This window comes from Thunnus maccoyii, chromosome 9 (assembly GCF_910596095.1).
Source record: "Thunnus maccoyii chromosome 9, fThuMac1.1, whole genome shotgun sequence".
In the NCBI taxonomy this organism is placed as follows: Eukaryota; Metazoa; Chordata; class Actinopteri; order Scombriformes; family Scombridae; genus Thunnus; species Thunnus maccoyii.
In genome coordinates, this window is record NC_056541.1 from 12,882,182 (window position 1) to 12,906,462 (window position 24,281).

Below are 24,281 nucleotides of genomic sequence, written 5' to 3' on the forward strand. Positions count from 1 at the left end.
TGAGAGCTCATACACAATTTGTTATCATTACTGTGATCATCAGACGTAATGATTATTAATACTAGTGTTTTTTGAGATATTTAATCCAGCTTTCTGTCTCAAGACTGTTAATTGTATGTGGGAGAAAATATCTTCACAGTATTTTGTGTTAATGTGTCCTCTCCACTCCATTTACATGTGATTGAGTTGTTAAAGTAAGCAGGAAAAGGAAATGCATTTGTTTTCGTGAAGAGCTCTCAGCAGCTGTCTGTGAGTGCAGCGCTGAGAGGAGAAAATGCCACCCGTTTTTTTGTGATTTTAATGTCTTAACCCTAATGCCAGAGTTCAATCATGTAGCCTTTGGGTGGCTCCCAGGCCTGACAGAGATTAAAGAATAGCGGATGAGGTGAAGGGCCTTCACTTAGTCGAATCTCTCTCTAGAGCCTGTAAAGCTAAATGTTGTGTTTACAGTGACTGCAGGAATCCCCAAGAGAATGGAAAAGTATAGAAAAAAGACCGATGGTGGGGAAAAGGTGACACAATGCTGTTTATACTGGTAGTAATATTCACAAAGCATGTCTTCATATATTTGTTCAGCACACTGCAGGGTGCAGAGGCAGTTAAATGGGCCAAAGTACAGCAGATGTAGATGCACTTTGTTTTTCAGCTATGACTCTTGCTTAGTTGTTAACACAGGCTGTTACATAATACAGTATTTGTTATGATATCTACCATTTGCTATATGTATTAGATTTTTTAAATTTCTCCTCTTTTTGTTGTTTTTGCTCCCATGTTTCTCTTTTGTATTAGAGTGAAATAAGTGTAAAAATTTATTTGATAATAATCACAGACGTCAAAGGACAAACAAAATCATTTAGTAGGATAAAATCATATTGTGAGGGTAAAAATGGAGCTTACAAACCTTTTCATATTCACAAGGATGTTAAAATGAGTGAGCTGTGAGGATGAGGTCACTTGGTACAGTGTGGCTGTAGACTCTTAATCTTGTTTATTTTACAGTTATGGCCCACCTTGTTTATGAGAATGTTTCTGTTTATTATTGTGTTTTATTGTTCTCTGTCTGACTCATTCATTTTCATATGTGATCATTCTATCAACATGTCCTCTTTTACACTTGGTAATAAAATGTGATCTGCATATGGATGTGTTAAACAGATAATCACAAATCCAAAAGTAATATCTTAACACACAGTTTTTATGATTTTATTGTCTTCATTCTGTGCACACTGATCCGATCTTATTTTTCACGGCCACTATGCAAAGCTGGTGAGTAGGTGGGGAAGTTCTATTGTCAGTGAAACCAAACATGGCAGGTGTAGGGTCAACACAAGTGATGTTACTGTACAGCCTGTACTTACTTTTCGTACTTTTACCAACAAGCTTCTGTGGCAGGCCGGAACAGAGCAGAGACTGCAAGTGATGACTGCGGTAATGACATCTCCGCCTGCAGCAGTGCTGTGCTCTACTGCTCGGCTGAGTTTTTATGCGAACACCATGTACAGATTTCATTTACACCTGGCTGACCTTCATAATGATTGTTTTCCTGGTCCTTAACATTTTGATACTGGGTATAAAAGGATGATGTGATACCAGAGACCCTGCTCACCAGACATCCTGGATGTTAGAACTTCACGCTCCCCTTCCTCTTCTTAGGTGAAGTCCCTCACCCTGTTTGTGACCCATTACCCTCCTCTGTGTGAGTTGGAGCGGGTGTATCCTGAACACGTGTCCAACTACCACATGGCTTTCCTACTCAATGAACCTGACATTGCCACTGACGGTATGTGTGTGTGTGTGCATTTTTGTATGCATGTAAAAACATTTTTGGTGGAAAAAATTGGTTCAACAGTTGTCTTGAAGCTTAATTTAGAACAATACTAACAATTTCTAAATCATAACATGTGCACATGTGCATGCTAACAGATGGAGAGGTTCAGCCAGAGTTCATCACCTTCCTCTACCAGTTAACTGAAGGAGCTGCAGGGCGGAGCTACGGCCTGAATGTCGCCCGATTGGCTGACATCCCCGATCCTATACTACACACTGCTGCACTCAAGGCCCGAGAGCTGGAGAAAATGGTGAACTCCAGGAGGTACAGCCAACGCACACATGAATATCCTGACAAGTTCTTAAAGTAAACGAGTACAGAAACTAATTTTACACATCAAGATCAGTTTACTATGGGTTTAGGTTTGTTGTATAATGTCTTGGCTCTGGAGGAGCTTTTTAAAGTCTGGGAAAATAACCTGGATGATGTCATCAGGGTTATCTCGGCTTGATTTGATTTCAGTTCGCACTATAGGAAGTAAAGGATTCAGTGGATTTTTACCCGTATTAAAGGTTCCCTGTGGAGTTTTTGAACTCTGGTAGCGCTATGGAGAAGTTTCTTATGAGTGGGTACCTGTTGTTTGCGTCGTGCACGTGCACCAGGGTGACATGATACACAGTCCTACCGGTCGTTTCACACAGTTCCACTGATCTACAGGTGGCTGTAATGCGCCGAGAAACACAGCAATGCACCAATTTAAGGCAGAAAAGAAGAATATCTCAAGCCAGTAAACATGGATGTAAACAAAGCAGGATTTAAAATACTTAATAAATCATTTTGCAATAGTTTTATGAGGAAGAAAATGGATTCAACACATTTGTAGATCACAAGGATAAACACAATGAGTTTTGGTGAGTAACGGTGAAGGTAAACATAACTTTTGTTTGTTTACAAGAAAACTCCACAGGCCCCCGTTATGGATTAAGTTAGCATATCTCAACATCTGCAGCTCTGATTTTGACCACTCTTTTTAATCTGCTCTATCTCTCACAAGTCCTCCAATTTTATGAAGTATAAAACTAAATTAGTGGATGAGCCTTTAAAACCAAAAGCATCCTCTCATCGATCACAAATGGAGCTGAGAGCTGTGAGTCTAACGTGTGTCGTGAAGAAATCAAACTCAAAGCAGCTCCACTGACACTAAATCGAATGTTTATTTAGAGTTTAACACTCAAATGAACTTGATTTCATACTTGTACTAACACGTCAGAACCAGAAAATGTACCAATATTCCTGGAATATGAGCGTGGGTACAGATCAGCGGAGAAGCTCCGGCTTTGTCTCTCGATGATGTCAAGAGGTTTCACAGGAGACAAACACCTCAAAGTAGGTTTATGACAGGAAGTTTACTGGTTTGAAATCTCTGGATTGCTGCCAGAATTTGGACCCTTTGTTTCTGAGACATAAAGAGCCTGTTTTAGATTTTAGGTCTTAGTTTCCTTTGAAAATTGTTTTGCTATCAACTTTATTTTGAAGACATCTCAAATGGAATCAGCCATGTCAAATTTTAAATATTTTTCTTTTTTTTAAAGATCTGATTTTAAATTAATGTCCCTAATGTGGTTATTAACAAAAATATTTGCTTATATTGTTGCTTAAAACCAAACTGAGATGCTTTGACAGTTTTTATGAAACAGGAGGTCCAAATCTCATTTTCTTCTGGCTAATTTATTTTCCAAATATTGAGAAAGAGGTAGAAAGAAACACTAATGAGGAAATAAGGAGAAAATATATTTTTAATTCTGATGTAGAAAAGTTTTTCTACCAGGATGAATCACACACCGGCAGGCAGAGAAGTTTCCGCTTACGATTGAGTTAGGAGGTGGAAATACAGCTAATTCTTAGTTTTTTGCTGTCAAAGCATCAGCATATTGCACTTTCTCCAAAGAGTCTTCTGTCTCTGTAAATTTGTACACAGCATCTTCTCGCTCTGTAACAGACAGCCTACTGGGAGTTGATGCTGCTGCTTAGTCTCCTCCTAAGTAATCCTCACCATATGAAATATGTCAGCACACACACACAGCCATACCTCTCCGTCAGTTTAATCCTCCCTATATGAAATGTTTGTACTTCATTGGAGTGAAGCCATGCTCAGTACACAATAATCGTACGCAGAGGAGTAGAGCTGCTGGTCAGAGGTTAAGAACAGGGATTGTGTGTGAGAGGACAATGTATTTACAATAGCTTGATGTACAGTGTTTGTTTTTTATTTCTTTGTCTCTTTAGGAAGACTAAGAAACTCCTCTCAGATCTTTGGAGCATCTCCGACAGATCGTCCCTCATGGAATGGCTACAGTCAAACCCCTAACATCGCTGAGACTCAGCACCATCAGAACACACACACACACACACACACACACACACACACACACACACACACACACACACACACACACACACACACACACACATGTTCATACTCAAAGAAGCAAAAACTTGTTTCAGAGAGAACTCAGTGGTGATGGAGCAATGTGCTCGGTATTTGCTAGTGGGTATGTGTAGGTGTGTTAAAAAGGATCTGGCTATTTTCTGTAATACAACCTAAATATGATATTAGCATCATTTGAATACCAAACAATCACAATTTTACCTACCAGAATGTGTGTGAAATCAATGTGTTTGGTGAAAAAAATAAAGAAAAACAGACAAACTTTCTACACTTGTTTTGTTTTTTTTTTTTAAAAAAAGAACCACTGCACTTATTTTGCAGGGCAGAAAGCATTATAGAAATCCAATTTTACATCAGGAACATTAAATTGACTTTTCCGAGTTCAGTCAAGGATAACTATTGTGTTCATTTATCTTTTTATTTTAATCCGTGGATGTAGTCATTAGTGTGTGTGCTCTCAGATCCAACACCATTAGTAATACAGATACAAATCACAACGTTTTCCTCTGAGAAAATCTGCACTGACTCTCACTCACTTTCACTCTCAAATACACGGCCAACTCACGCTCCGCCTTTAATTCCGCCAACTCCAAGATCAGCGCGCGTCGAGAGAGAGAGAGAGGAGAGAGAGAGGGAGAGAGACCTTGTGTAGGAGTAAGCGCTTGTGTGGAGAGAGAGAGTTAACCAAAGTCAAAGCCGATTACAGCTTAACGGGTCTGTGATCGTGTCACTGTCTGTCCACTTGAGGGTTTTCCCCTCTGTGAGCGACACGCCACTCGCTTTCTCCTGCTTGTTAGTTGGTGTTTACCAATAGAAGTGCGAGTTTTTGGTGAGCAGCATGGATTTACTGTAGTGCTTTTGGCACTCGGACATCTTTACTATGAGTTCCTCTGCCGAAGCGCTTCCGCCAGCGGGGCAACTTTTCCGTGCGCAGCGGTGCCGCTGAGCCGCGCGTCTCTCGGTGGGAAAGTTTACACGCATTCCCCGGTGAAGATGGGCTCGCAGTGAAAGACGCTGTGGTGGTTGTCCCACTTTTTCCTCTCTCTTCTAAACCGTTCGACAAAATGCAGAAGAGCGTCCGTTACAACGAAGGGCACGCGCTGTTTTTGTCGGCGGTCGCGCGTAAAGAGGGAACCAAACGCGGCTACCTGAGCAAGAAGACGGCGGAGAACAGCCGATGGCACGAGAAGTTCTTCGCCCTCTACCAGAATATACTGTTCTACTTCGAGAATGAGCAAAGCGCGCGACCTGCCGGGATTTACCTGTTGGAAGGATGCACCTGCGAGCGCGCGCCGGCGCCCAAGATGTCCACCACTGGGAAGGAAGCGCTGGAGAAACAGGTGAGAGATTTAAAAAGAGCAGGGAGCGTCAATCTACTGAACACTGCTGAGAGTGGACAAACACTCACATATAATCTTGTCTGCTGTCTCCACAAGTTCCCAAAATCTGCTCATAGCCCACTGACATCATTATGGGGAACAAATTGGTGCAGTCACTGATGCTGTGATAATGTGACAGATAATTAGGCTCAACAGACATGCACATCAAAGAGAGCACAATTTGTGGAAGCTGCTCTGTTGTCTTTTTCAGATAGCCTATGGCTTCCAAAGAGATTGCTATTGATTGTAGCTTGTTCATTACACTTTGAGATGTCCATTATCACAAAAATCGTGATAATGGAAAATACAATATTAACGTATTTCCTCGTGCTCAAACTGGCACTCATGAAAAAACAGTAGAAATGGCATTGCAGCAATAGACTAAATTGGGTGCTGCAGCAGCTCAGCCTCCCTGCTCTCCGGAGTTTGAAAAAGCCCTGCAGTGTCAAGAGCTCCAAGTGCATCCTCCCAGATCAGGTGATTATCCACCAGGGATTCAGATGTGCAGATGGAGGAGGCTGGTAGGAGCGCATCCCCACAGCATGACTTCTTCCAATTCAAAACAAAAGTCAGGTCTTTACTTTTGAATAGATTAATTTACTATTTCTCCGTTTCTCTCCCAGCTACTGGGAATAACGATTTTCTTCACCAGATCATGAAATTTGCTGGCTGCAGCCACAAATTGGACTTAGTCACCTGTTGAGTGTGAATCCAATAGTCTGTCACACTTTCACCGTAGCGTAAATGTGATGTAGTAATTTCTTTATAGCTTAACATATTCACAGGTGACAGGAGTTAGGAAATGCATCTTTGTTCTACACTATATCACAACAGTATTCTCAATATTTTCTTGTTCCAGCACATATATGAATTTTACATCTATAGAAATATTCAATCCTAAAATGCCATGTGTTTTTTTTTTTTTTTTATAGCCATACCATTACATCACATGGATCTGGATGCCTTTTGGGTGCTCTTTTTTAAGTTACAGAAATTCCAGCACTGAAATGTATCTTTGAAAACCATGTGATATTAACTCCCAAGTGGGTTTAAATAATGCTCCTTGCCATCAAAATAATAGACACACTGGTGAATCCTGCAAGTCTGAAAACAGGGCATGATGTTATGACTTTAGAGCAGTGATATCAAGGAAAATATTTTGGGCAAATGCGCTGGTGACTGTGTTCCTGGAAGTTGCCTCAGCATTTTTGGTCCAACAGTTAGTTAGATCTTGTTGCTAGGAAACATTTGAACTACCATTTGCACATGGATTTCATTGAGAAAAAATGACATGTATGCAATGTACTGGTCAGAAATCTATCATCAACCTTGGGGCTTTAGTCAAAAACCTAATACCTCTACTTCAAGAGAGTAATCAGAGAGAAAACAGAATGATTTCTGTTTCTCATCCCAGTTCTCAGCTGGCCTCGGGGACTGTGTGCTTATGTGTGCACAGGCATCATGCCCATTAACATTTAGGGGGAGGGGTACACTGGAGAGCATTGATTTTTTTTACAGTTTGAGAAAGTAGTGAGAGGACAGTGAGTGGATGTGCATATAATAATAAAAGAGGTGAGGAGAGATTTAAAAAAAAATGCCACCAATCATGCAGGAACATCCACAAGTCTGTTCATCACCCCAAACTCCCACCTACTTATTGATGTCTGTCCCTTTAAATGTGCAGTATGTGTAAGGACAATTAATGCCAGATGTATACAAATGGAAAGAGGATTCACAAGAGCCAGAAGATGGTACTTTGAGGTTTTGATCAAGTCATACATAATGCAAGAAGAGTATGTTTTTACATCTGTAATAGACTTGTTATTAATGATGATGAATGGAGGACAAATCTCTCCTTTTGAGCGCAAAATTACAGGCTATTCAACCACTAATATTGGGACTCATGTTAGCAATAAAACCCGATTCTTTGGATGTGATAGAGCTTGGCAATTATGAGGTCTTATTTATCCTCTTTTCTAACACACTGGAAGTCTCAATCTCTTGCCCTGCCTGTCTCACTCTCACACTACAGCTGTTATGTTTAATTAGGGTTATTTTCAATCTGCCCTCAGCTGAAACCTTGTGTGCTGCCATGTACTGTGGCTACATAGCCATGCAATGCGCACAGGAGGAATAAACCAAATTACGGTAACACTTTGTCTGAATTATGAGGTTGTGTGTGTGCTTGTGTGATTGAGATGATTAAATCTCAGTCAAGGAGAGTTCAGTCAGCTTCTGGGATTTATTCTTCGTGTGAGGGTTTGGTAGGATAAAGTAAGAGAAGGCCTTCCATCTCTTCATCAGTATCTCCTGCTCCTCACTGCTTCTCTGTACAGTAGAGTGAGTCTGCCAGTAACCTGCAGTATCACACCCCCACAGTGAGCCACAATGCAACCACACAAATAACACAGAGCCACTGCCTCCCACTCTCTTTCTCTCTCTGTTGTACTCTCAGATAGACACAAACCCTTCAAATAATTTGGAGAGCATTCATACTGGTCTGAATGGTTTCCACAGCGACTTCAATGTGTGAGTGTGTGTGCAAAAGGCTAGCAGATTCAGGTGCATGTAATTGTCAAACTATTCCTCCCCCCATCGTCAAGCATCGGGTAGGGTATTGATCCCAGAGAGAAGCACAGTTCATCAGGGGCCATGAACTACGGGGGAGATGAACTTCAGATATGGTGTAGACTGGTTCCAATTTGACGCACACGTCAAATTTTACTTTTAAAGTCTTGGTGTTGCTTTCTTGAATGACCAGTTGCCCAGTTGTGGCAACAACCGAGCCAGTCAGCTCCTTTGTAGGTTGGGAACATTATCTAATTGTGCCAAAGCTAGGATCTTAACAAATATAGAGACACTGCTGCTAAATTTGGCTGACAAAAAGTAGCCTAATCAGAGTCTAGCCCAATTTTTATATTTTGTCCATATGAACAGAGCAGAGGAACTTTTTGTCTGGGGAAGTTGCCCAAATGGTGCCAAATGTACCCCAAGTTATCACAACCCACACAAAGCATCCTCCCCCCTCCCTGCCCAATCAAATAAAAAGTATCCCAACTGTGCAGAAAACTGCCCAATCTTGAAACAATGTATAGAGAGACAGGCATGGACGAAATCAATGCAGCTACAGAAGCTGTTCTGAAAATGACAGCATTCAAATCAGAAAGCTGCTTATTGAAGGCATTTCTACAAAAGAAGCGTTTTTTTTTTCCTCTCCATGGGTTTGAGGAAAAAATGTAATAGGTCTGAGTTGTTTTTTCCCTTGATAGAGCATTAAATAAAAGAAACAGAAATCACTCAGGTTGTCAACCACATGGCTTAGAGTGTGCAGCAACAATGAAATAAAGTTAAAAAGACATTACTTGACATGTTACTGACAACATGTTACTTTGATCAACACGATAAACACCAAGCTAACTGTTCTTTCCGCTAACACAAATTCTGATGTATATAGACTGATCACTGGAGAGACCATGAAATGAAAATTCAGTGAGTAACAGGCTATTTATGGTGTCCTTAAGGTTCAAGGAATTGTAAAATAATCAACAAACAGTAAAACAAAATAAACACAACACAGCTGAGACACACAAACCAACAGTTTAGAAACTATAAACCTCTGTCTGATTTTTGATTCTGATTGGATGTTGATGATGTCAAGAACGGTAGAGAAAAGAGGATGCACAGGTGCTCTTTTGTGTGCATCCTGTATAGATGGCTGTGATGAAAAAAAGGAAAATATAAGACATGCACTGATTTGCCAGTGTTTTTGTAATACTGCCATAGTGGCCTTGTTCAAAAACAAAACAAAAATGCTAATTCTGCATCTAATATGTTGCAGCCAGGATGTTATGTGTACTGTAGCAAAAGCTTTATGATCCTTGTCAGAAAGGACTAACGTTTATCTGTATGTAAAATAATCAGAACCAGCCTTACTGTACAACAATCAAACTATGTGTTGTGTTGTGCCAGTGTGTTTTATAAAATGTTATGCTTTCATGAAATGTCATTTTTGTTGAGTTATTTTCTGAAATTTTTCGTTTAGCATCTCTGGACCACCACGTATAAGACTTCAGTTTCACTGTAACTATGAATCAGGAAATAAACAAAGTTTCAGGCATTCCTCCCAAGTCATGGATCCGTATTTTGTCAGAGTTTCATGTGGATATAAGGTTCAGTGTCCAAGTCCAGCATGCATGGACAAATTGGCTTTCAAGAGGATAAAATCAAGCCTTCGCTATATCTGTATTGCAATGGCTGATCTACAATGAAATATAAACTTTACTTCAATAAACGATACTTCAAGCACGGGGTAGATAGGACGGGTTAATAAAATCTGGTGTCATCGGGCTGTATTGCCTTTGATAAAGCGTGTTTTTGTTGAGCTATAGTCACATAGGGCTTCCTTTCAACAGTCTCCTTCCTCATTAGAGTTGATGCAAGAAAAGGTGGGGTGACACTTTTGAGTTTAAGCATCAGTGCTGACTTCCTGGTGGTGTGTGTGTAATTAGCTCTCATTAGAAAGCTCCTCTAGCTCTAAATGCCTCTCTCAGAACCTCGCCTTTTCGCTGTTGCTCGTACTAATCGTTTGCGTCAAGGAACCAATTCTTCCTGTGTTCCCAGAGTCTGATCTGCTTCTCTCCACGGGCTGCTTTTCATTTTCCTCTTAAGTTTTCTGCCAAGTGTTAAAGCCATTATGGACCTCATTAGTGTCAGATAAGAATTTAACGCTGGCATCTGTCTTAAAATCTGTCTCATGTGTTTGAAATACAGCAGTAATCGGAGTACAGATGACAGTAATGGGTGATTTTAGAGTCCTGGTACAACAGCAGTGTTGTACCAGTGTTGCATGTAGGCAACCAAACAGGCAGCTTATTGCCAGGGTAATGACCAGGACATTACTTAAGGGAACGTATTACGCACATTTACAGGTTTATGTTTTTATTCAGGAGCTCTACTGATTTACAGCTGATTTTTAGTTGAAAAACTCCTTGTTTATCTTATACTGGCCCTTTATACAGCCCCTCAGCTCAGCCTCTAAATAACAGAAAATCTCAAAAAGCATGATATGTCCCTTTTAAGGCCATTATGGCCCTAACATTAAATTGATTAAAATAATCTCTGTCCCAAATTTGCTATATGTCTGTTTGTAAAATGACATATATACACACACACACACACACACACACACACACACACACACACACATATATATATATATATATATATATATATATATATAACAAAATATGAATATGCTCCACTATATTGATCAGCCTACTAAAACTGTTTATATATCTTGTCAGTCATCATGCTGCCTCAGGTTAAGCAGAGCAGAAGAGAGAATAATACATAACCTAACTCTCTCTCTCTCTCTCTCTCTCTCTCACACACACACACACACACATCCCAGCAGATATATAATAACTGAACTAGTGCTAGGCTGTTTGTGGGGATGCCCTGGGTGATAAAAGCTCTCGGGGCATCGAGTCTCTGTACTCTTCCATGGTGTTATTGTTATTTCTGGGGCTGCTCCCATCTATTATACATGCTCCCGCTGTCACCAGCTACAGGTGCTGATGTGGAGTGATTGTCATGTGTTTGTTGTATCTGTGCAGAGCTTATGAGCACTGTTGTTTTTTTTTTTACAGGATCAGGTTAGGCAATTCTCAAGAATATAGTAAAACAGATTTACAGTGTGTTTAGACACTTCTGCTGTAGCACTGTCTTCTTTCCAGCATCCATGGTGTTAAAGCGACAGGGTTTTTCAACAGTTCCTCCTGGTGATGGAGTGACAGCAACTATAAAGCAGCAAATGTGTAAGATAAGAAAAAAGACTTGATGATAGATACCTATATATTATGTGTGTGTGTGTGTGTGTTTGACTGATGTAGAGTAAGGTGACAGCAATGAAAGTAAGCAGTGAAGGAGGGGAGCAATCTTGTTTTCTATGTTTCATAACAAGATAAACAGACAGAGGTAATCCCTGATCAGAGTGCACTGAGACAGCAACCCAGTCTCCCATCAAAATGTATAATAGCTGCATAGGTCCTCAGCGCAAAATGTAATAGTTTCACAATAATGGCTCTAAAATTGTGAGATGCCTACCTTTATTTTGGCCTATTCTTTTCTATTGGCCTGCGTCCACATTGCGTGACTGTCAAGTTTCTGTCTGCCAAAACAAAACAAAACAAAACAAAAAAAAGGCTGATATTCCTTTTATTTTTCAGTGGAAAATGTGTGTGTGTGTGTGTCTGTGTGTGTGTGTGTGTGTTAAAAGTGGCCCCATACTTTGTTATCAGAACTTTTTTGGAGGAAGTGAACAGCATGGAGGGCAATGAAGAAACAGCAGGATATGTGATGTTGATTCAGTGATCGTAACATTAGCTGGTACATCATTAGTTGAATTCAGTGGTTACATAAAGTACTGCTGCTGCTGCTGCTGCTGCTGTTGGATTAATGTTTTGTTCTCTTCAAAATGAGAAAGTCTCCAGGAAATACAAAATCTGTTCTTATTCTCTAAAGTGAAATGAAGCTTTCTGGATTTCTGAAATTAAAGCATGAGTCTTACAGATATAGCCTACAAAGAGGGTTATTTAAATTCTAAAGAAGATTAACATGCACTACCACATTTACTTTTACATCTTATATGTTTTTCTTGTTATGCTAGATTATAAAATGTATAGCTATTTATGCTAGTTATTCTAAAAAAAAAAAAAGAAGAGCAAAGAAAGCATTTTGAAGGAATAGTTCAATAGTTTTGGGAAATATGCTCAGGTGCTTTCTTGCAGGTGGTTAGATGAGAAGACTGAGACCACTGAGACATATCTGTCCGTTAAATATAAGGCCACAGACAGCAGCTGGATAACTTAGTTTAGCACAGAGACTGGCTGGAAATGGGGTGGTTACAGCTAGACTGGCTCTGTCCAAAGGTAACATAATCTGCTTTTCAGCTCCCCTAAAGCACTACAGTACAATATAGTTATCATGTTATACCCTGTTTATTTGAAAAAAACAAAAATTTGTGATTATTTTTTAACCTGGCACAGTACATTCCTTGTGGCTTGTTAGGTTGCCAGGCAACCCACTGTTTTCAGTTTAAGCTAAGCTAACCGGCTGCTGCTCCAGCTTCATATCTACCGCACAGACACAAAAATGGTATCGATCTTCTCATTTAACTATCTGCAAGAGAGCCAACAAGTGTATTTCCTAAAATGTTAAACTATTCCTTTAAGCCTTCAACAGGCTTTCTTGGCATCACTGTGAAGTTGCCAGGCAACCAGCAGAGACTCGAGGAAGTCATTGTGTCAGCCAGGAAATAGTCTCATATATAACCCTCCATAAAATCATTATTTTTTTTTTGCACTTCGGATTTTGCTTTCTTCAGACTTTTTCACCCTGTCTCCAGCCTTTATCCTAAGCTAAGCTAACCGGCTGCCGGCTTTAGCCTTACATTTAACAGATGCGTATGAGATTGGTATCGATTTTCTCTTCTAACTCTTTGGGAGAAAAAGAATGAGCACATTTCCCAGCATATTTTTAAGGCACGAGATGCTTTCATTCTATCCACTAAATTATTTATTGTGGTAAATATGATGCTTGACACCTGGTCACTTCCATCAGGTGTGAGCCTGGAGGGGGTCATGCGTTTGATCGTGTGTGTGTCCATGTGTCTGTGTGTCTGTCTGCAGCAAATCTCGCATACTACTGGACTCATCAGCATAACATTTTTTGTGCACATTTATGACTGTATATGCTCAATGACCTCTTGTGGTTGTGGTGATTCACAATTTTTGAAAAACCTATTTTATAACGCCATTCCTTATGAGCCTATCATATAGATTAGACTCTCGTCTGCTCACTGGTCCTTGCCATTTTACAATATGCGACAATTTACGACAAAGCAAAAGGCATTTCTAGCAATCGGCTTGGCTAAAAACAAGGCTTACGTAGTCTGTTGCAGGCTGCATTTTGGCCTTTGTTGTGGCTAAAAAACTGACATCCATAAAAAAGTTTGGTCTCATCTTGAACCGTAGCATCTTCAGATTAATTCCATAACTGATATGTTATGATCCACTGATGTTAGGCACAATACGAGATGAATAAATCCCCATTTCTGTTATCTTTGCCACCATCTTGACTGTACACACCTGGCTGATCTGCACTCTGCTGGGTGCACTAGTTAAAAATAAATTCAAAATCTTGGGTTTTGTCATACAGTATATAGATGCATATGTAGTACATGTAGCAGCCCACTGTAATGAAAATAACATTATACCATTTAATGTTCAAGGTTTTCATGTCAACAGCAGTTTGTTTCTTTTCACTTGTCCTTGGAGCATTTTATGAAACTACATCCAACACAAAAAAAACATTATTGCCCCTGTGGGAGCACGACAGGAGCTGAGAAATGAGAGGAATATAAAGTGGAGAGAGGCAGATTGTGAGTCTGATACAGAAGACTGGTGGGTGGAAAAAGTGAGCCCACACCCCTCTCTTCTATTTATCTCTCTAACGCTTCTTTTCACAAATGACTTTTATTGTCTCAGTAACTGGTTTAACCCCGGTAATGGGCAATATTATTTTGTACAGCCTGGGTAGTTTACAAAACATGGAAATTCTCAGATTGTATGGAATAATCTGCACACGTTATCAATGAAATTTCCTTCTGAAAGGAAAATCAAATCAAAATTGTCAACAAGATATTTCAGTTATTTAAAAAAAACACCATCAGTGTTAGGATATTATCGTTGAAAACAGGTTTATGTTCTTCTTTTTACAAAGTGATCTAACTTCCTCTTACATGTTATGGCTCTTTTTAATAGAAAAATTTTCTGTGTGTGTTCTTTAAAAATCCAAATAATTGATATGTGTTGTAGATCTGCAGCTATGAATCTCTTCCTGATATTTTTGAGGCATTGTGTTCCCCCATGAGAATCGCTAACAACAGGTGGTTTGAGATTAGCTGTTTTGTTAATCACTCACGATCAGTACACATGTTATTGTAGTATATCATTGCCTGTTTTCCTCTATTCTTTTAAGTGAAACACACATAGTGTATGTCCTCCCACATACAAACCGTGCACACATACAGGGAATCCAGTTTATGGATTATATCAGTTTCTTCTATAGTCTCACATACACACATGAATCTGGTCTACTCTCTGTGGTATTTCTCTGTAATGGTAATTATCGCCCTGTGGGACTCAGGATCATTGAGTAGTGCCAGGTTCACCGCAGAAAGGCAGTGCAGTGTGGAGACTCATTATACATCAGCTTCCAGTGGAGTTCATTGTGTCAATGACTTTTCCCTTTCTACCTTGTAATCAGCACATATGGAAGTAAAGAATAAGACAGAGACAAAAAAACTGTTTCCATTCACATGACATAGTGCAGAGTATCAGCCATCCTGTGATTGCAGCATTGAATTATATTTCATAAACTATCGTCATTCACCTACTCATTGATGCTATGGAGCCGGTTAGTTGGCACAGTTTTCCACTTTTATGCAAAGTACAGTTTGTGCTAAACCAGTTTCACACAAGCATAGGATATATTTTACTCAATGGTGGCAGTGTCTTATCTCAACAACTGCTTTTATGTAAATCAAGTTCCAACAAAGCTAGGCTGACCTTATTCTTGCGAAACACACAACCACAACACACACGGAGGTGAGGAGAACACGCAGACCAACTTTGATGTTATCTCCACTAAACTTTTGCATTGCGATGTGAGTAAACAGTGTAGATCTTCAAAAATGATATTTATTTAGTGCTCTGATCCAAAGTGCTTTACATTTAGCCTCTCATTCACCTTTTCAAACACAAGTGCACACACTAATAGCAGTAAGCTACCGCGCAAGGAACTGCCCTAACCATCGGGAGCAACTTGGGGTTCAGTGTCTTGCTCACTGACACTTTGACACGTGTACAGGAAGAGTCAGGGATTGAACCACCAACCTTGCGATTATAGACGACCCACTCTACCTGCTGACCCACCCATTCAAAATCATGGTTGAAATTTTAACAGTTGGACTTTGTGTTGCAGATCAAATTAATTACAAATCATGTATACTTTACATGACTTGTGTAAGCTGTCATATTGTCAACATCATTAATATTAAGTCAATCTGTATTAAAACTGCATTTATACAAAAGAAATCGGTATGAACAAAAATTATTGCAAACTCAGTTGTCCTCGTGAGGGATTATACAATTTAAGCTAGTTTTAAAGCACCTACTAGCCCTCTAGTTCACCCCCACACGTTTTCACCTGATTAGTGTGGGAGTGTACAAACTGAGCTTGATTGACAGCTGTCTCATTCTCCTTTTTACATCTGTAAGGGGGAGAACTTACAGCATTATCATTTTTATTAGTACAATCAGTTTGTTGACATCACATAATTCCCAGTTTAGCTACACCCAACTTACACCCAGATCAGAGGTCTTATCAGCTAATTGATTGAAAACACCTGTGTGGATGTACAGGGTATTTCAGATACTGGTCATTGTTCATCTAATCCTTTGTGCAAATGAATGGATTACTTGGAAAAGTGGGAAAAATACATCCGAAGATCCACAACTGCTTAGCATGCACTCAATAAACGTTCAACTAAAAATTTTAAATACATATAATTTGTAGTTAATAAACCCAAATTTGCAAACCCACTGGTGTCTTCCTTAAAACAACCTGTGAGAAAAACATGAATGGTGCCCAGTGTAATGGCCCAGTGTCATTCTCTGTCGACGCCAGTGATAAAGTTGTAATCATTGTAATCACTGTAACAGTAATGCCTGAGCTTATACATAAACTATACATTAAAGGTGCTTTCTGTGACTGAGCAGTACCATACGTATACAAAGTACATATTTAGCCCCAGTAGGGATCAAACCTTTAACACTTTCTACATTCATGCCTCTGTTTACTCACTGAAGTAAACAACACTGAGGCAATAAAATGCCAGTTGCTTTGAAAGGCAAAGAGTGCGAAAAAAAAAAAAAAAACGAGGTCCATCTGTAGTACTGTACAGCACAGTTTGGCCCCTCATCAGTGCAGATACCAAAGCAGACGGCAGTATTGCATCATTAGTGGCTATTCCAGTCCCTAATCATCAGTGGATCCCTACAGTGATTCTGTCATCTCTGCTTTTAAATATTTATAACAGATGAATATTTCTGGATCCCCCAGTCATAGTTTGCCTAATGAATCTATTACCACTGAATCCAGTTTCATCTTTGACTCTTAAATCTTTAATTACGAAAGAAGTATTTCATCACAGCGCCATAATGGAGGTGAAGGTGTGGGTGTGTGTGTTTCTGTGTGTGTGTGTGTGTGGTAGGTTCACATTTCCTAATGTTAAGTCTCTGTTGGACAATGATAAGTTGTCAGTCTTTGTTCAGAAAACCTCTCACTCCTCACTTCTGTTCTCACAGCAGGCAGTTTTTAATGACTGACCTGAAATTGCGTTTGAATAATAAAATTTGCTGCCCTACTGTGTGCCTGTGTCTTGCTCGGTGGTGGTAAAACACACTCCTTTGTGTCACACTGTCAGTCTCAAAGTCTCATTTCCTATAATAGCCATTCCTCAGATTAGGAGAAAAAAGTTTCAGGTGAGTGATAAATTGGTCATTAGTGACATAAAGAGTGAAAGAGTAGAAAAGAGTCTCTGTCTTCTTGTCTCTTTGTTTCTCTGGCTTTTCCACTGTGTCTTTATTTGTCTAAATTAAATTTCTTACAGTACAGTGAAGGCCCTGAGGGTGCGTTTGAGCCAATTTGAAGGGAGTGAGCCAGTAGTCCAGGATGGTCCTGTAGAGTTGGAGCAGCGTTTAGGAGATGTGTAGTGCTCTCTCTTTATACACTTTCCAGTGGATGCAAAACGCTAAGAAACCATATCTTCCACCACAGATGAAAATTCCTCCTCCACTAATGAGGACACAGTACAGTGTTACAGTGTAAATTATTTCAATGCACTAGGAAAACATTTTAATGCCATGAGGTCCAGTTTGATGCAACATCTTCTGTAAAGGAAGTAATACCATTAAATTTTAATGATTGCCTCGGAGCAATAGGGTCAGTGTTGCAGCAAATACAGCGGAGCTTGAATAGAATTAAAGAAGAATACAAAATATATCAGATCATAGTTATTTAAACATATAGAATTGACAATTTTCACACAAGTTAAAGGATGGGTTCAAAATTTTTCAAATCTGTCTCAAAACAATAGTCAGGTGCCCGTATGACCATTGAAACAGGTTTTGCCTACTGTAATCATGTAATGTAATCAATGGAGGGCAAATTCCACAGTCCTTCTTTTGAGAAAAATTGTATTTAAAAGTTTATCAGATGGCTAATTCAGACAGCTTTCTGATGGATATCTTCCACAGTACCAGATGTTTTAGGAAGAAACTCTCTTTGTATCTCAACGGACAGTGTTTTTTTGTTCAGCTGCTGTGGAAGAATCGTAACAAAAAGAGGGAATTTGGCACTAAAATGACTTTATTTGACTAATTTGCATGGCTGAAGCTTCATATTAGCTTCAAATAAACATTTAAATACAGTTTTGTATGGAATCACTTACAACAAATGCATAATGAAGGGATCTCTTAATGGCCAGTATGAACAGGTGAAATGATTATGGCAAGAAAAACAATGTCAGTGTTAATTTGGGCATGAGTATCGTTTTAGGACAGTGTGAAAAAGAGTTATAAGTTATAAGCAGAGAGTCGGAACTTCACATTCCAAGAGGAATTTAATTAAAGCATTTACATTATGTAAAGCATCCCAGAGAGGGAAATGCTAAGAATAGAAATGATATCAATACACATTTATGCTGTATGCAGAGTCGTAGTGATTTACTTCAGTAATTTGAAGTAGTGTAGCACTACATTTCAGATGGAAATTTTGGACTTTTTATTCCACATTTATTTGACAGCTACAGTTTACAGGTAAAGGTGTGACATATAAAACATATGATCAGCTTATAAATTATGATACATTATTGCAAACTTAAGTACCCAATGACATGTAATAGAGTTACACTTCAATCCAACTTGACCAGCTATAACATTAGAATGCATCTTACAAGTTAATTTTTTAAAAAAGTTAATTAAAAATGAATTAAATTAATTAATCTAATAATCAAATATTATAAAATATAATAACACAACACTAACAGGGGCCATTCTACCTGCATATTGACTACTTTTGATATTTAAGCATATTTTGCTGATAATACTTATATGCGTTTTGTACTCTGAACTTTTACTTGTAGTAGAGTATTTTTACATTGTGTCATCTCTTCAGTAAAAGATGATTATTTCTTGCACCACTGAGTTTAAAATATGTGGACCACTTTTACTGTATTACTCACTACTGTGTATGTGATAATAATGAGACATCTGTGTGAACAGCGCAGCCAGATGAATCATTATCAACATGATGTGAAAATATTTGTGTTTACTTTAACAAGGCTATTAAGAGGCAGATACCCAGAAAAGAATCCTGACATATAATGTGCATGGTAAAAATCTTTAAATATTGTCAATATATTGTGTTATCTTAACTGTGCAGATAGCAGTGACTTATATTATCTATGTAGAGCTCCAAAACCTGCATTAGCAACATTTTTTTTCATTTTCTATTTAACACTCCCTTCCTTTTCATGTCTAAAACTGCAGGATGGATCAATAAAAGCATTTAATGAATAGAGGCAGCGCTGAAAAGCAGAAAACCAAAGTGTAAAACACGGTGGAAGTGTCGGATATAGCGTTGCCATGGAAATGTTATCTTGTTAGGTGGTGACACAATTTAGAAATATGTACTTGGTTAAGAAATATTATGTAACAGCTCCCTCTCCCCTCCATCTCTCAATCCTTCTCTGTCTTTCTTTCTCGCTGTCAAAGACTGTTAGAGCACAGATTATTGTTGATGTAATAATATCTAGCCAGCCAGTGAATCGAAATGACACATACATAAAAAGCAGGGATAGAAGGATGGAGATGGAGATGGAGGAGGGTCTGAGTGTGTGTGTGTGTGTGTGTCCCAATAACCTTGGTGACTCTGTCCCCATCCCATCCCCACTGCAGGACCAAAGCCCATCCATCCTCCTGCAGGGTAAACGTCTCTCCTCTGGACTCCGTTTGGTTCACTGAATCCTTACTGAGAGGCACAAAGAGATGAAAGTATGAAGGGATGTGGAGATGATGGAGGAGGAGGAGGAGGAATGGGCTTTGACAACAAGAGAAGTGAGGATGCTGGTTGAGCAGGGCAGAGGAGGCGGAGTGGGATGATAGGTGAAGTGCAAAAGAGAGAGGGAGGAGGGAAGAGGTGGTTGGATGAAGAGAAGAGAAGAGGAGGAGGAGGAGGAGAGAGAAAGTCCATGCAGAGCTCAGTCTTCTCTGTTTTCCCTGACTAAGAATAGCAGCTCTTCTGGTAACCCAGTGCCCCAGGACATGACCATTTGAATAAAAGCTTCTATCACTTCACATAATGCCTGGTGTGTGTATGTGCTCTCTACTGTATGCGTGCATCTGTAGGTGTGTGTCTCTGTGCTTGCATGTGTTGGCACGTGTCTATGTGTACTGTAAGTGTGGGGAAGTATTTTAAAGGCAGATACTCAGGGAAATTCATCAGTATAATAAGAGAGACAGACAGGAAATGAGGAAGATAGAGACAGAGAGAGGGCTAATTGATAGTGATGATAATAGGCTGGCGGAGAAGGGAGCCACAGACAAGACTTGATGTTTTATTTCAGTGAGCAAATAACTGTGTCGTGTGTGCTGAGCCATCCCCTCTCCCTCCCTGTCTGTGGCCTCAAGAACTTCATGGGATGAATCTGGGCAAGAAAAGAGCGTGAAAAGCAACTGTAGTTGAAAGCAGTGTTTCCATATGTCTGTTCCATATGTGTTGATTAGCTGTGGCTAGCATCTCAAAGGAGCAACCAACACATTGGCACAACTGAGGGGCGGTGTTATACATGTGTTTGATCTCAGGGGTCGCAAATATAAGCAGCTTCTCTCTCTCTTTTGTATGTCTCTTCTTCAGCACTACTTCCTCATTGTGTTCGGTCATGATGGACAGAAGCCTCTGGAGCTGCGGACAGAGGAGGAGAGCGAGTGCGACGAATGGGTGGAGGCCATCCAGCAGGCCAGGTACACACAGCATTATATAAATGTGGGTAGAATATTGTGTATTTAGTTTGCCATTAAGATTAGAGAACGTTGATATGAAAGTAAAAGATCATACTAGTGGTTCCGTTAGAGTCCACTGAATATAAATCATGTATAATTTACTCCAAAGCTGGTTGTGTTCCAGCATGTGCCCTAACTTTTTATACTTGTTTCCAAACTTCCAAGCTGCCATTAGTTCAGTTTCAGTACAGTATGAATATCAGTTTCCACAAACTTGAAACTTTTTAGAATTAGCTGATTTTTAGAAAAGCTCAACATTCACAAGTTCTGTTTCCTGAAAACCAAACCTGCCAGAGATACCACCAAAGACAACTAAATTTTTATCGGTTGTGGCATACAGCCTTAGGTTAATTAGTTGCTCCTGGAGTCATCTGTGCTTCTGTGTTTCCTTCAGTCTAACTGGTCACTGCATATTTTGAACTTCTGAAATTCGGAACTGAGCAGCCAACTATACATGACATTATAATGCATGACACTGAAGGCTCTATGCATCCACAGTCAACCCACACAGGTGTTTTTTCACTTCTTGTGCCTGATTAAGTCTCTTTTTTTTTCTTTAACTATGTGGGTATGTAATGGCTGTGCATAAGTGACATTTCTTCTCAATCAGTTTACTTTGTTGCACCTGTTAGGGCAAGACATCTTAAATATTTATCATTTTTATTGGTACATGTAGTTTGATAACCTCATGCATCAAGATAACTCCATCCAACTTCAAACTAAACAGAGGTCTAATCAGCCAGAATAAGTAAAGACACTTGTAGAGATATGTATGGCCTTTGACGTGAAGGCCCTTTTCACTTAATATGAATCTGTCTTAAGTCTAAACTAAATAACTCTGAACCCTCCATAAGTTGCACCCATAAAAGGAAATTATGTGAAAAACATGTGATGTCTCTGAGCATATGGTCAGCAAGATTATAAAGTATACACATTTGTCATCAAAAGGCCAAAACATGCAAAACCATCAGCTCCTATGCGAAACCTCAACCTTTCATCAGTGAAAAACTAGGACAAAAACGAAAATACAGAAAAAAACTGTTGGCAGAAGATTTTGTGTTCATAATGTTCCCATTGTTCATACTGTAGTAAGAAGCTCATTCAGATAATTCATTTTCAGGGCCTTTACAATTTTAAAGCTTCATACAGGGTAGATCAGCATACATTTGATTCTTCCAGTAGCATTCATTTCGATACTTTCAAATACCGTAAGTGTGTTTTTGTCATTCACTCATTTTCTGCCATAACACACAATGGGGTACAGCAGCAAGGAGTGTGAACTCCAGGGTTTTGTATAAACAACTATGCAGTCATATTTATGATATTTTTTAATGTCTCATTCAGCTGTTCATGCTGATTTTTTGCACTTCTTTATATATATATATATATATATATATATATATATATATATATATATATATATATATATATACATATATATATGTACATATTCAAATACTTTTCTTTTCCTTTCAGTTACTCTGACATCATCATTGAACGAGAGGTTCTGATGCAGAAATACATCCACCTTGTACAGATAGTGGAGACTGAGAAGGTGGCTGCCAATCAGCTGCGCACCCAGCTAGAGGATCAGGACACAGAAATTGAGAGGCTGAAAGCAGAGGTATGGCATATTGTACTGTACACACACAAACACCCCCCCTCCCCCACACACACACATCTTAAAGGTATAAACGTTAAGATTTCCATTATATCAAAGCCCATTTCCTTACGGCCAGTAAGGAAGTCATGGCCAACATTTCTTCAGCAATAGCCATTCACTGTATTTATATTCAGTTATTGTCTCTGTCACATGGGATTCAAATTGCATACTGACAAGGAAGAATACATGTATGTAGTAGATAGGATGCATAAGACAAAAGACGGTGCATGTGTGCATGTCATTTGACTGTCTACTTTAGTATTTTTTAATTAAAAAATCCTCCTGACCCACCGTTTGTTTGGCTGCGCTGTAAAATAGATACATAGGTTGCTTTTCTTCTGTTATATTCCTGACAGGGTATCTACTTAAGATGTGTTTGTGACCCTCAGTGGTTGATACACATGTCAGTTTGAAAGAACAAATCAAGCACAACTGAAAACCTAAGAATCACAATTTTAAATGGCATGTGTATCCTTTTCATCATCAGTGAAATATTATCTTGGTTATAACTGTCATAACAAATAGATTATAGTCTTCATCCCATGCTCCTTCACTATAAAGCTGATTCAGTTCTGAAAAAAGTTAAAGGTGCCTTGTTACATTCAGTGTTGTGCACTAAAATGCATTTTGTGAATCCTTGAAGTCTGACAAACATGTTGAATACATTAGGAAAGCTGATTTTTTGAATATTTTAAATTGTGCATCGTTTACATAGATGTTTGCTCTCTTACAGTGTTCTTCTTCCTTGCCTTTGTTGTCACATCACTACATTCCTTTGTGTGCTATGTATATCATATCCCCACAATGCAAATAAAATGGGCGTCCATTTTTTAAAATCATTGCTCCATTATGCTACTAGCGGTCTAAAACTCCACAGGGTACATTCAAGACCACATTTTCCATCAACCAGTTTCTCCTTAATTTTTCATAGCTGTTTTTCAGGCATTGAAATTTTCAGACATATGCATACTCACTCACTCACTCACTCACTCACTCACTCACTCACTCACTCACTCACACCCACACAGCTCCGTGATTACTCTCCTGCCATGAATCATCAGAAGAGTTAACCAAGGATAAACGTATGTGTGTGTTTGTGTGTATATATATATATATATATATATATATATATATGTGTGTGTGTGTGAGGCAGCGGAGGAGTGGGTGTGAATGGTGCTCTGTCATCTCTGAGTGTAGGAGGAGAAGCCCTCTGCTCAATAAAGACAGCCCATCAGATTCCTTACAAACAGCTGCCAAACCATTACGCTTATCGAACACAGCATGTTTCTGTCCTGCCGTCACAGCGCGATAAATCAGACGTACACTCTCACACACAAAGCACAACTGACCTCTACAACACTGTTAATCAGAACTAATTGCAGTTCTCTCTCACACAAACACAACAGCAGGTCATTATTGGTTTATGGTAATACAATCAATAGCTCTAATCTTTTCTGAAGTAAACAATAAGTGAGCTTACTTTGGATCCTGACATCACTGTCAGACTGCTGAGAAAAACCTTCAACATTATTTAAATTAGGGCTTGGAAATAATTCATTATTATTGTTTAATATGTTTCATTGAATTGTATTGTGATGATATTATCATATAATTACATCATTTTACAAAATTGTTTGATCCAAATTAATGATTCCAAGCAAATTTTAGTTGAAAACTAACAAAATAAGTTCTTGACATTTTTGTTACACATTTGAGGAGTCTATCTCATGTGAAGCATAAAGTACAACAGTTTGTGGCACTGAACAGCAGGTTGATTATTTTATTTATAAATTTATAATTTTGCATTCATGTGGCATATAATGACGTATATACAAAA

General features: G+C 39.0%; 2 protein-coding genes across 3 annotated transcripts in view; both read left to right on the plus strand.

The window, feature by feature from the left end:
- Nucleotides 1-4,483, plus strand: part of msh3 (mutS homolog 3 (E. coli)) — a 43,949-nt gene extending 39,466 nt beyond the window's left edge. The window contains exons 22-25 of one of the 2 annotated variants that reach the window (XM_042421360.1): nt 1,654-1,780; nt 1,924-2,092; nt 4,055-4,162; nt 4,205-4,483. In XM_042421360.1, the coding sequence (XP_042277294.1) occupies nt 1,654-1,780; nt 1,924-2,092; nt 4,055-4,136 (378 nt within the window). In that variant the 3' untranslated portion in view covers nt 4,137-4,162; nt 4,205-4,483. Of the gene's footprint in view, nt 1-1,653; nt 1,781-1,923; nt 2,093-4,054 lie in introns of both variants that reach the window. The other variant, XM_042421359.1, reaches the window with a different exon arrangement.
- Nucleotides 4,484-4,912: 429 nt separating this feature from the next.
- The window catches only part of rasgrf2b (Ras protein-specific guanine nucleotide-releasing factor 2b), a 46,548-nt gene continuing 27,179 nt past the window's right edge, over nt 4,913-24,281 (plus strand). The window contains exons 1-3 of the mRNA XM_042420124.1: nt 4,913-5,557; nt 20,636-20,742; nt 22,258-22,405. Of these exons, the coding sequence (XP_042276058.1) occupies nt 5,282-5,557; nt 20,636-20,742; nt 22,258-22,405 (531 nt within the window). The 5' untranslated portion in view covers nt 4,913-5,281. The remainder of the gene's footprint in view (nt 5,558-20,635; nt 20,743-22,257; nt 22,406-24,281) is intronic.